The 14348-nt window shown below is 40.2% G+C and overlaps 1 protein-coding gene and 1 pseudogene across 1 annotated transcript; both read right to left on the bottom strand.

Annotated features, from left to right (window-relative positions):
• Positions 1–288: 288 nt before the first annotated feature.
• On the bottom strand, positions 289–9838 carry LOC103975548 (ribonucleases P/MRP protein subunit POP1-like; annotated as a pseudogene).
• Positions 9839–10040: 202 nt separating this feature from the next.
• LOC103976261 (serine/threonine-protein kinase 54) lies at positions 10041–14348 on the bottom strand. Its single transcript, XM_065096461.1, has 6 exons — positions 13615–14348; positions 12416–12537; positions 11970–12166; positions 11641–11815; positions 10523–10657; positions 10041–10450 (listed from the first exon to the last, which is right to left on the bottom strand). The coding sequence occupies exons 1-6, from the start codon at positions 13859–13861 to the stop codon at positions 10241–10243; spliced, it is 1086 nt and encodes a 361-aa protein (XP_064952533.1). The 5' UTR covers positions 13862–14348; the 3' UTR covers positions 10041–10240.

Raw genomic sequence — 14348 nt, 5'->3', positions numbered from 1 at the left:
AATAAGATTACAAAGATGGAACGAAATATAGATCTTCCTCGAATATCAGAAGGTTCCATACCAAGGGATCTTTACTAAGATACACTAATAAGGATCATCTAGAAGAATCAATGACTAATAGTGTGTATCTTATCTTTGCTAAGATACACTAATAGCACGAGTTTGTCTTATCAATTCAAATACCGGTCCGTATCATCACAAGAAGTAGTAAATTTAAATAACGAACAAGGAAGAGAGCAAGAGAGAGAGAGAACGGAAGGGAGGTGGAAGAATACTTCTCCAAGGTATTCAAGCTGCTGAGAGTAGCGAAGAAGACGCCATGTCGAGTCCTTTCCGGGCGGCATCAGCAACCGGCGGCCGAAACCTGAAAACAAGCAGACCCAACACAACTGAAGCGGAAATTGGTACGACAAATCTCTAAAATAAAATTGTTATTCACAATTAAACAATCTAATCCAATAGACTATCCTGGAATCAAACATATCAGCAGTCATATCTGTACCTCCTATTGTACGGTGTCAAGGAGGGAACCATGATAGAGTAAATCACAGGATAAAGCAACCATCAAAGAAATAATTTTCATATTCTAGTAGCATAATATTATCAGTGAAATCTGTACGAAATAAGAAAAGTATTTCTATTTTATAAGGAAAAGATGATGTTTTATAAGGAGGGCCTGTTAATGGATTATGCTTGGAAGTTCTGAAAGATCATGCAATTAATTGTTGATGTAAGCATTCATATTAGTTAACTGACACCGCAGCATGGAAAACAAAACCAACAGCAAATTAGCAAAAAACAGACTCAAAACTATTGCAAATAAGATAAGACGGGGTAAATTTGTTTCAGGAATAGGCGTGTGATGCATCTCAAACATAATTTCGAGAATCTCATCAATTATTTTTACATCTTTACTGGCAAAAAGATCAACAACACATGATCTCCACAGATTAATAAAAAGTAAAGAGTAATCAGTCTCGTAAAAGATGCATGAGAACTGAAATACTTGCTGCAACAAATGTTGCTGCTCTGGAACTACATGTTCTATCCTGTGAAATTGGTGATTATCAAATTTTCATACAAGTAAACATATAGGACAAGATAACTGAAGAATGAAAGCAAAGGACTGTTTAAGTTGTTGCATAAGAATTGCAGAACTTTTATAATCACATGCATTTCAAATGTGTAGGTTCACATATTTGGATGCAGGGCATCTGATTTCCAATTTCTACATTGGGTCCAGAGAAGAAGATATAGATTGGCTGGAAGTGTCACCAAGATCAGCATGATAACATTCAACAAATAACAGAAAATTCTACAGGATAGAGAACCTTTTATGGTAGACAATATGGGAGCATTCATTAAATCATGAACAATACCATGAATTTCCAAGTCTGAAATTGTCACTAGTGATACTGGTGATTTTGCACCAAAAATAATAACTTCCCAAGTAATTAGCATTAGAACGAAAAGAGGGAGCTTTTTGGATATATGAACCTGGATGTCCATCGTGATAGGTCTGTCAAATTTGGTTCACAACGATTGCCCCATCTTCAAAAACACCCTTCTTATATGCATGAAGCATAAGTCTTACAAAGCAAAGTTTGCTGTCAAGCATGCATCACATTGGCACTAATTTTGACCCAATCAAGTGTACTGTTTTCCGCTATTTGTACGTCAGGTAATGAAAGCAAGTTTCTGCAACCAATCTTTTTCAAATACCAGTCCAAGACTTTGGATGTTCTTGCTATAAAATCTGGAAATACTACAGCGGCTTGACGCTCAGGTGATGAAGTTTTATCTTTGGAGTCCACATTTAAAATGGAATTTTCAGGAATTATTCCAGAAGAAGTCTGAGCATCCATCGTCATAAAACCTCTTAAGATGTTTGGTCCTTTAATAACTGTAGATACTATGCTATTCCATGGGGAAGGTATTGGAACTCTTGAAGGTCTCACTGCAAGAGGATGGAGCACAGATGCAGTATCCAATGTAGCAGCTTCATCAGCCATGAAAGATGAGTATGCTGTGCAATCAGGAAAATCAAACAGAGAAGATGGTAAGCCACTCTGCAACAAGAGAGATCTTATCATACTCGGTCACAAAGTTAAAACCGAGGAAAAATAGATATTAAAAAAATGATAATAGTAAGCATAAATATATCCGAATGAATGTAGAAATGACTAGGTGGTGGCCAAGATTTTGTTGATAAAACAGAGTGAGCAAAACTTTGATAAAGAACTTCTCTAGCTGAAATGGAAGGAAAAAGAGATTGAGAATTGTTATGAGAGAAAAAAAAAAGATCAAATTTGTGACACAATTAAAATCAAGGTATGCAATACCGTATCGTACCGGTGTTTCGAGGTTGACTTGGTACGGTACGGTACCGACATATCGAGTGGTACACCAGGGCTTACCGAACGATTTCCTCTTACTGTAGCACTGTAGCACGGTCTGTCCGGTAGCGGGCGGTCCGCGTACCGGTATGTCGTCGGACCGATACATATCGCCCGTACCGGACGGTACCATTCGAAATTGCATACCATGATTAAAACGACAAATGCTGCTCAATATACTAATGTTTGCTTCAGGTTGATAGAAACATTAAAAAAGGGCAAGCCTGGTGCACAAGGTTCCCTTTAGTGCAGAGTTTCAAAAGGAAAATGCACGCAACCCTTACCCTGCAAGCAAAGTGGCTATTTCCATGACTCTAACCTTGAGTGAACATCTGCATCAAACTCAAGTAATAACTTGAATCCCTTTTATTTGTTACAAGTATGAAAAGCCAGCTTATTCTTATTATCAATATTACCAAGAATCCTAAGCAAATGCATATCATTCACTTACATTTGATGCAACCCACCGCCTCTCTCTCAAGTCAATTGCATGACACCCATGCGAAACCAACAAAGTCCAAAATGTCTTAACCCAACTGAGTGGTAGGATAATAGACCACCTGCCAGAGATCTGAAATTAGAACTGAATTGGCCACTAAAAGTTAATACCACAAGCAAAATAGCCTTCAGAACAAGGCAAAGGACAAGGGTTATTTTGAAAAAAGCACATATAGATACAACATTGTGTAAGAGAAAATAAAATAGCATGCATCTGTCACGGACGTCATCTAGATAAGGATGATATGATTACCATAGCAGGAAAATGATAGTAAGGTAGAATCTCACCCCATACAGAAGCTACCATAGTCAGCATGCTTAAGAAGCAAAATAAGGCAGGTTCAGCTTGGACCATCTTTTACTTCAGTTGAGCACCTGCATGACTGGAAGGCTCAAGGTAGAAGTCCTTTAAGCGCCTATCATGCTTCTCTTGGCAAATAATGCTTTCTGGAACAGGAGGATTTAAGTTATTGCTGCAATCCCACAAACTTATACTATCAGAGAGGAAAATGCCATTGGTTTCAGGTCTTGACCACAATGAATCTTCTCCCTGAAAATAACCCTCAAGGATGGTAGAAAGCTCGTTATCTGTAACTTCAGTTCTGCTAGATGGCAAATCTCGTGGATCATGAATTGTTAAAGATAAAATTGCATAGGAGGGAAGTTTCTCCGCATGGCAAAGGAGAATAGATTTCTGAACTTGTGAGTTGCTGCAAGGTGTAAGACTTGATTGATTTAATAGAGAATTATCTGCACTACTACATGACCTGCAAAGAATGTACGACGTACTGTACTCATTGCAAAGATTAAATTGATAAATAATTGATAGATTCAACACAAAAACGTACTGGGATACAGGATGTAGAATCTTCTTTATTATTTTTGTTGCCTTGGACCCCATAACTTCTAATCTTGCAATTTTCCCCTCAAGCGTAAAGCATCTGACATATACACCACACTCATGCATCTGAAAAATTGAAAATACAGTTTTCATGAATGCCATTAGAAATTCAAGTTGGTTCACATATCCACTTCAAATTTTAGCCACCGAAGATTATGTATTGTTAGCAATCCAAGAATACAGCAAATTTGGTGTCTTTTAGTATAACACAAAGTTTTAAGTGACCAAGAAATAAAAAAGTTCTGACCAGTCCAAATAGAGATAATTCCATTCTTTTTTTTAAACAAAAATTGGAAGAAATCTTTATTACATCTAACAACATATATGATACTCACACGTGGACTCAAACCTGAGATCTGTCACTTATGCAACATTGCACTAACCAACCCGGATGTCCCAACAAAGACAGATAATTCCATTCTTAAATGGCTAAAACAATAGAGTATTTCTATTTACTACAACCTGTCATTTTCTGTGCTCTTATCATCATGCAACTGTTAACATGTACTCAACAAATATGCCTAAGAGCATTACTCTGTTTGGAACGACAAAGTTATTCCAAGGACAACAAATGCATCTGCCGAATAAGAAAAAAAAAAAAGGAGAAAGACAAAACAACATTTCATTTGAACATTGGTAGCACAATTGCTAAGTGAACCAAACAAAGAGGACATATGGATGACATTACATCATAGGATATGGATGCATCTATAAACAGGTTTATCTAATTAAAAGAACAGGATAGAGACAACATATAGTTTATTGTACTAGGGCACCAGACAACAAATGCATCTGCTGAATAAGAAAAAAAAAGGAGAAAGACAAAACGGCATTTCATTTGAACATTGGTAGCACAATTGCTAAGTGAACCAAACAAACAGGACACATGGATGACATTACATCATAGGATATGGATGCATCTATAAACAGGTATATCTAATTAAAAGAACAGGATAGAGACAACATATAGTTTATTGTACTAGGGCACCAGAAAAAGAGAAGAGAGAGAGAGAGAGAGAGACGAGAGACGAGAGAAGAGAAGTTGCTTATCGGTACCGGTTTTTGACGTGCATTATCTATTACACCAAATCCTTCATTGAAAGAAGCAGCATGTATCCATATCCACATTTTTCTAATTGGCAAACTACACTCATCTTTATGAGTGCTGCCAGAACTGTTGGAAACTCCATCTTTCTCAGCATTAACATGATCACTATCTCTTAGGAAGGGTTGCCACATGTAAATAACTGAAGTTTCAATATGATAAAGCTGCAGAAAGCCACTGTTATAATTCTTTCAAGTATGGACCCCTTGGAACTGAATCAATCATGCTCACAAAAATTACAACCTACCATAGCTTTTCCATAGTAAACTCCATGAGCAACCTGGTTAGATAGTTTTTCTGAAGCAGTTGAAGGTGTACATAAGGCGATGGGAACAAAACCATTCTCCACACAACCAATATGGAGTCCTGAACACAAAGAAGGGGTAAAATCTTTTTAAAGGAGTTAATTGTAGAAGCAATGTTCAGTAAAAGAAAAAATCATGTGAAGTAAATGGAAATGAGATGGATGGATTTAACAGCCGAAATTCATAAAAAGAAAGAAAATGCCATCCTCTGGACCCTCTATTTGGATGGGAAGACAATAACTAGCATCATGCAAGAGTGCACCATATTTGAACCACTTCAATACAGCCCTTGAACCTTGTCCTCTGCATAAAACCATAATATAAACGTATATCTTAAGAAACTCCATTAAACTTCAAAAAACTCAGTATCAGATGAAATTCATGAGCATGTCCTATTAATAATAGTGAGACTGATAAGTAACGATAGAATATTCAAGTAACAAACACAGTTCTATATGGAACATGAATACAGAGAAACCATGTCTATCACTATGCAGTTGGCTCAACAAGGAAACTCTAAGCAGAACTTTGATTCACACCATAACATTATTCTAAAATAAAAAATGATTCGATCATCTTTCCTCAAATAAACTGCAGAATGTACGGGTACTAGTTTCCAACATGAAAAGAAGCTGGCCTTCTGCTTCTGTTACATAGTTTAATTCTACACAAGTCTGATGATTGTACAACTAGAAAAGATTTACACCACTTTTTCCACCATGCTTTATCCTTGTTAAACGTATCCTCATCTAGTTTGGCAGCCTCCTGCATAAACCTAAGGAATATATATTGTTTCTTTCTAAGAACTTCATGTCACTCCAAACTATAGGTTTTTCAAATGTAACCTCACTCATATTGTTTCTTTCTGGTACTTTAGTATGATTTTCTCTGAAAAATTAGCATCTCAACAACAATAGAAGTGCAGCAGAACACAAAATTTGCCAAAATTGTGTCTTCCCCACCCAAAATGTTTGAAACCAAAGGAGATACAGTATATTAGACAGGACGTTTACCTGCCATGAAGCCCCAGAGGAAGGTAAAATCCCAGTGCTTCACCATCGTGAACCGCTTAGCATGCCACAGATGAGTCCTCAACCTCTTCGTACCATCTCCCGCGGTACAAAAGCCGGTAAGACGGATTGCTTCGGAACTCCATCCTCCGACGAGTCCTGCGGGACACCTTCTTGGTCGTCTGAACCTCTTCAACCTCGGGCAGGATTCCACCCTCGAACCCCAGCTTCCTTCTCTTGGGGCGGCCATGATTCTTGGTGGAGGCTCTGTGGCCGGTGGTTCGCCTCCGCTTGTCGCGGCGAATCCGGAAGTCGTGGTTCAGTCGGGTGGAGATGATGGAGTGGAGCGAATCAAGCTCGGCAGCTCGGGATTCCGCGAACTTCTGCACGTTTAGGGTTCGAGGAGGAGGAGCAACGGCGGAGATGGGAGAGGGATCCTCTTCAAAATGATTGGAAGGAGATGCTCCCGATCCCAGGGAGAGACGACGACCCGGCGCCGGAGGTCGAGGCGGTGGCCGCTGCGCTTGGCGGGAGGGAGGCCGCGCCGGCAGAGGCGTCGTATCTCGCGCATCTTACCGATCAGGAGCTGCAGGAGTAGATCCGAAGCGTGCTGAATCATCTCTAGTAGGATATTCGGAGCTGGCTTGTGAGCCAAGTTGAGGACCAGGCTCCGCCAGATGCAGACAGAGCTCGATCGGAGGAAGTTGTCCCAATGTTCCGGCGTACGCTTAACGGTTCCGATGATGGATGTGTGCACAGACAGAGGATAAAGGAATCGAGAGATTTTGTGGCTAATCACTAGGAACGGAGAGAACGGAGAATAAGAGGAACAGTGCGTCGTCTGGGTCTTAAGTTCGGCAGAGCGTTAACGACAATGCAACAAGAGAGGGTTCAGGATCGGACGTTCTTGAAAAGATAGGGTTTCGTATAGCTGCTGTTCCTTAAAAGAAGGTTTCTTTCTAGTTCATTACTAGAAAGCTATATGATTCCGTAAAGTACAGAAGTTGATCATCGTGGAATCGCACAAATGATGGAAGGAAGTCGTAGCAAAAGAGATGGGATAATTCTGGCACGTCAGTATAAGTTTGGAAAAGAGAGTCTGACTCTGCTTTAATGTCTGCAGCATGGTTCGATCTCATTAGCCTTCCCTACTAAATGGTCAAGGATTGGCATGGTCTTAGTGCAAACCAGATGAGAGGAATTCAGTCGAACACCATGTGAGTTGCATCTTTAATCCCAAGCATTGCATAGCATGTGTAGACTCTTAATTAGAACGCTAAGCTGAAGAAACTAGTGAGTACAAGGGTTATGTTTGCGTGCATCTTTAGATAACACAGCTAAGCAGAAGAGTTTCCTACGGTTCATATATATTTAGAACGCTAGCTTGCTAATGCAAGAGTTGGCGTGTATATGATATGTATACATAGCATTGCCTTCTGATACTGTCGCTTCTATACATATATACGTCAATGAATAAGAAATTTCTCCTAGTAATAATAGCTCAGTATGTCACGTGATAGTGACTATGATGTATCTTAGTAATGCGAGACCAGTGCACAGTCATTTGAGTTTACTGTGGCTTAACAGATTCTTGTCTTCTGCTTTGCTCTGCATTGCTTTTAACACTTTGTTATGAAATCTAACTTTTGTTTAATTTCTTGATGATACAAAGTTAAGTAGCATTCACGTTCATGTTTGTATATTGTTGGCCAGTGGCTTGTTTTAGGTACCTGAAAAGGCCCTCATCTGTGGCTGAAAGACCAAGAGGAGACTATCATTTTTTCAGTACCTATCTTCCACAAGAAATTTGAGGAAGCTGTTTCACTCAAAGGATCATTCTTTATAAAACATGTTGAGATGATGATTTTTGTAGTCTGGTATTGCTAAATTAACTGGCTGTTTTAAGTATGGCAAGCCTTTGCAAAGACCTCTTGTGAACATCTACAAGAAGACTTTAAATAAAGATCCATTGTTTTTGGAATTATAGTGTTTCTTCAAGTAGAATCTTTATGGTTTTTCAGTCAAATTCAACTTTCCGTGGAGTAAGCTCTTGTAGTGCTTAACAACATTCTCTGTAGTTGTGCAATTCAGCTCCCTTTGATGAATACATGCTTGTCATATAAATTGGGAAACTCGCTTTCTGCTGCATTTTATGTTCTTTATGTCTGTTCATTGGAATATGTATGCTTACCTTTGGAATGACCAAACGTCGGTGATCCTGTATTAGTTTTCTATTAAAACAAAAATGTCAAATTTGCAATCAGCAAAGGCCTATATTTGGAACTGTGAAAGAAGGCATCTGCATTATCTTGCTTAGCTTCTACAATAGGATTGAGAAGATCTGAGATGCAAGTATTTTCAATATTTGATTGTCGATCAGCCTGTATCATGTTGCTAGTGCTTTAATAGGACTGCTCTGAACCAGAAAACTGAAGACTTTATGATTTCAGTAACATACTTGCATGATGTTGTCAGGGGAATATATATATATATATATATATATATATATATATATATATATATATATATATATTTATATTTATGGCAGCCGCTGATAACATAGTCAATTATTTATAGTAATTTTCAGTCAATTTATGAACTTGTTATATTGTCATGTGTTTTTAAGTAGTTTTATAGATAGGTTTGATTGTCTATAATGATGTTAAGTAGAAGCTCCAGTGCTCATGACCATGAGAGCTAGCAGATATTTTAGGAGTCTATCCACGGAAGAAGATTGACATGAAGCTTTGATTGATTCACAACCTATTTGATTGACAAACATGATGCGTTGGAATCAGCTTAGTAGAGGCAGAATCTGGAGGAACAATAGTGATGAACACCCACAAGGCTGTAACCAGCATCGTGGTTCATTGATCTTTCCCTCACCACATCAAGATTAGTTAAGCGACGCAGGAAAGCAGCAGGCCTTGGAAGAACAAACAGCAAGCATATGGCTCTTGGTTTGCTCTGTAATAATCCCAAGGAGGGGTAAGGAATGCATGGGAGTGAAATGAAGCTTCCAAACATCTACTGTGGCTGTAGCAGAGCCATTTTCTATGTGCTCGACGTTTTGCTTGATGCATGCATGATAGGGGGGGCAGAGACGCTGCTGTATTTATTATATGCAGGTTGGTTAAGCAAGCTTCTCCAGCTTAAATATATCTTGTGTATATGGTCGTGAAAACGAAATGGTCGAGGTTGACGAGAGAGCCTCGTCTATGCTCGTGTATTCGTCATGTCGTTCGGACAAGGTTCTTGGAGCTGTCAAGTTGGCTTGATGCTGGAATGCACGTGCCTCTGCCATGTCTTGTGGGCATTCGAGGGTTGGCCGGACCTACCCACCACCGCCCGCATGCTGGCAATGTCTCCACTTTGTTATCTGCCTTCTTCACCGTTAAGAGGCTTCGCGTTAGAGTACCATCTCTGGCCATGTCTCCACTTTGTTCTCTGCCGACTTCACCGTTCGAGGCCATCTGTGGCAGGAGGCCGCCATAAATATGGTGAGCTCCTCCTGTCTGCCGAAGGCCAACAACATCCATACACAGACAGCGATAACATTTCCGATCACCTTCGGAGCCTCTGAAAGAAGTTATTATGTCGTTCTCATCATCGATGAGCACCATCAAACTAGCAGGATGCTCGGCGACACAGAATACTTGAATGGTAAATGCTACACGTCCACCTTTGTCTGCCTGACAGTCGTTACATGAGTAATTATCAGCTGCCACTTCTCTCTGCAATGCATATCAAGATGCAGCCTTGTGCTTCTTCATGTCCACACAAGATAGGACATAGAAGAATATTAATGCGCAGGGGGGCATAACAGAGTACAAGTGAGAAGCCAGGTTATACACATGAAGATGAATGTCTTTACATCGTCACATAAATAGCAACAAACATGAAGAACATACTCTAGATGCATTGCTATAATATCTCAGCTCCGCATCTGACATTTGCAATTGATTGTGCACATTGCTCTGTCTCTTCCAAGTTTAAACATCCCCAGACCAATGGCTTGTTGCTGATCAAGGGCCTCGATACCTGCCGAAACACCCACAGCATTCTTGTTGCTGATCCGGAGGTATCATACCTCCGCCCTTTGATGTATCAATGGCTTCCAACATGGCTACCACTTCATCCATCTCCGGTCGTCTGTCAGGGTTTGCATCCCAGCAGGTTTTCATCACATTTGCCAGAGAGCTCGGGCAACAGCGTGGTATCTCTGGTCGCAAGTTCTGCGAATTTAAGGATGATCAGTTGTGGTCCTACCAGCACCGTAGCTGTTGGGCTTGGGGAGAAATGCATACCTGCCGCACGACTGCAGATGTGATCTCGGAAAAGCTAAGGTCGGGATACGGCATATCACAACAGTATATCTCCCACAGGCAGATACCAAAGCTATAAACATCACATTTTCGATTATAAGGGTTGCCGTTAAGGACCTGCAAATGTGTCAGTACCATGTTACTGCTTCATGGTTAAACAAGACGATGGAGTAATTAAGACAAACCCTCATGTCACTGAAATGTAATCTTTAACAAAGAACAGATTATGCTGTACTTGAACTGAGCCACATTCATTTCACCTCCCTTTTCTCTCATTCTTCTATCCCAATGAAAGCTTCATTTCGATTCTTCTCCATTTTGTCCATCATTTTGTTAGTGTGTATGTCTAGATGAATCTTTTTTTATCAACAAACCTAATAGTTTCCAAACAAAATTCAGAAGAAGCTTTCTTTTAGTATGATTTCTGTCAGATTGACTTTTTCTTTACTAGCAAGCAATCATACACAGTGCAGACAACATATGTCCAGCATTCTATCTGTATCAGGGTTCTCAATTTCAATGTGTATCGCTCGATACGGGCGATATGTATCGGTCCAAGAGGATGTTGATACGCGAACCGCCCTCTACCGAGCGGTACCAATGTTTTGGACTGGTACCGAGGCATACCGACCGATACCGCCTCGGATTTTGACCGTTACCGAGGCATACCGATCGATACGCCCTGGCATGATAGGTGAAGTTATTTTTAAGGTTTTACGATGTATCATCGGTACGGACCAGTATTTAAAACCCTGATCTGTATATCCAGCCATAAACTAACTTTCTCATTGATATATGTGCCTAATTATTTCCTTGTTACAAGCATCTAAGTTAAGACAACCTAATATGTTATCTTAATGCCATGAACTCAAAAAGTACAAAAACCATAGCATATCATTGCATGTTTATCATAAGCAAATCTTTCTTTCAAGACAGCATTTCAACATAGGAGCAATGTATTGATACAACACACAATCTAGATGAGTTGATCTTTACTGATTATGACAGCTCCACAAACAGTTCATGCTGCTGAAAAAAGTACTGGAAAGAAAATAGAGAAAAAAATGATGGTGTTTAACATCACAAAAGGGATCTTATACCTCTGGTGCCATGTAACCGAGGGTTCCTGTCTCACCCGTCATGTCATTAGGATTTTGAGCCTCAATACGAGCAACGCCGAAGTCAGCAATTTTTACTGTTCCTGTCCTATCTAGAAGCATATTTTCTGTTTTCACATCCCTGTGCACGATCTTTTTGGAATGAAGATAGCTTAACCTACAGATAGAGATGCAAATTGCACAAACAGATTTATTTTGCAAAGAGCTCTTTATCAGGGATCAGAAGCATGAAAGTATTTATACATTCAAGCAGAAAAAATATGTGGTGAACTAAGAGCTTCTGAATCAAAGAACTTAAGACCGACTCTCACCCGCTTGCAAGATCCAAAGCCATCTGGACGACTGTTTTGAAAGCTATTTTTCTTCTGTGGTGTTTTATAAGAAATGATTTCAGTGCACCGCCAGGGAGATACTCAACAACAACACAGCAAATATTGCTTGGCATGCTAAGATGACCATTTTCTGTTTGTATGTTAAGGTCTGTTGCACCAATGGCAGCACCAATAAACTGCAAATAAAAGAAGTTTAAAATGACAAAATGCTACACAAACAAGAAGAATTAGTAGATAACCATATTCAAAAAGATGAATACAGAGAAGATTTCCAACCAGATGACACCTTGTAAACCCAATCTTTCTGAAGGCAACATAGAAGAACTAAAAACATCAAGCAAATGGACAGGAAAAGTGCACGACTTGGATTAAAGTTTTGAATTCGTTACAGATATAATATTGTACCTTTACATAACTATCTTTACCTTAGTCACATTGGGATGATCAAGCTGATGCCAAACCGAGACTTCCTGAGAGAAGGCAGTCCGTAGTGCCGCAACTTCAGCTTCCGTTCTGTTTCCCTCTTCACCCCAGTCCAGCAACTTCACTGAAAGCAATAAAAAAAGAAAAAAATCCTTTAACAACCAGCAAAAGAAGTGCAGCATACACACCGAATGCATAGTCGTCTTCAAATCCATGGTCAACATGCAAAACTCAGAAAAAAAAAATCTTGCATCAAAACAAATGAGCAAGAGGGATGTGGTTTCCGGTGCTCACTCAGGTAAACCCCAGAGAATGATTCTGAAGCAAAATACAACTTTTATTAGTCTGTTTTACATATTTAAGTGCCTGCTAATGCTGAAACAGATGAACTACCATGCATCAAAACCACACAATGCCAAACTCAATCACCCCGGAGTACAAAGCATATCAACCATTTTTCGTCATCATTTGTCAGTGCTACAGCTTTCCGTTCTGCTTTAGATATCACAAGACCAACGCCCACGTCAAACCAGTAATAGTTGTTTAGTTCGGTTCACATGAAGTACAAGGGAGAAAACAACTGATGCAACAAGTGTCACGGAAAACACTCCACCCAACATGTGAAGTCACAGGCAGGCTTGTGGCTACATCAATGAACATTAACCTTTATAAGCCCAACCGGAGCGTACCAAACCCCAAAAGGTAAAGCATATCACCCAGCAAACACAAGAGCAGAGACGTAAACAGAAAGATCATGGTATCACCAATGGAAATTTGCATTTGAATCTTCTCCAAACTTATGAAGAGACAAGTAGGCATACTTTTCCCCTATCACTACGTAAAAGGAACAAGCAGAGTCGGTGCATCGTCGAAAATAAGAACAGATTCAGCAGGATACGGAGAGAAAGAGCACAAATCTAAATGGATTACACAAAATAATAATAATAATAATAATAATAATAATCTAGAGAAAAAAAAGAAGGAATTTTTCGAAGAAATTGAATTCAGTAGATTCGATGCAGACAAAGAGGGGATGTCTCGAAGAGTTAGAAGGAAATCACGAAACGAGAAAAATCGATGGAGCTAAAAGCCCTAATCGATCGCCAAAAAGATCAATTTTCGGCAGTAAAACGCAAGCATTATTGGACAGAGAAGAGCAAATATCCATCGGAATTCCTCCTCTCTCCCTCTCTCTTTTTACCGGCGACGTCCTGGCCGTCGTAGACCCCACGGTGGACGGTGCCGAAGGTGCCCCTGGCGATTACCCCCTTGATGAGCAGCTTCGATGGGTCGATCTCCCACTCCTCCCTCCGCCTCTCCCTCCTCTCCTCCTCCTTCCTCTTCTCCATCGTCCATGCCCGGCTGAGGTGCCGCTCCAATTGCTCGTCCAAGCTCTTCAGATCGATCTGGTCCGCCCTCACGAACCCATCTCCGCCCCCTTCCTTCATCTCTCTCTCCCCTCACTCACTCTTTTGCCGCCTCTAAGGCTACCACGCAAAGCCAAAAAGATGGGATCTTTTTAAGCTTCTCTTCTCTTCTACTCTCGCCTCTTCCTCTACCGCATCTTCTCCTCCCCTCACGCAATAGGCTACTTCCTCTTCTTTCTATAAAGACTTTCTTCTTTCCACTTCTCCCCTCTTGTCGCTGCTATTCTACTCTGTGTTTGTCTCTCACTCTCTCTCTCTTCCCCTCTTCTCTCTCTCTCTCACACACGCATACATTCTCTCTCTATGTTTCCATGTGAGCACATGGGTTGCCTGCAGCCCTCTTCTCTCTCTCTCTCTCTCTCTCTCTCTCTCTCCAATCAAAGCCTGTTTTATATATTTCCCACCTTTCTATCTATCATCAAGAGTCCATGATCACAAGACACATCTAAATCCCTCCTCTTCTGCTTCTTCTTCTTCTGCCGTATTTTCAGATTTCCTTCTAGGCTCT

Source organism: Musa acuminata, chromosome BXJ2-2, assembly GCF_036884655.1.
Source record: "Musa acuminata AAA Group cultivar baxijiao chromosome BXJ2-2, Cavendish_Baxijiao_AAA, whole genome shotgun sequence".
NCBI classification, from domain to species: Eukaryota; Viridiplantae; Streptophyta; class Magnoliopsida; order Zingiberales; family Musaceae; genus Musa; species Musa acuminata.
Note: the sequence above shows the minus strand (reverse complement) of the source record. Positions and strands in the feature narration are given on the sequence as shown.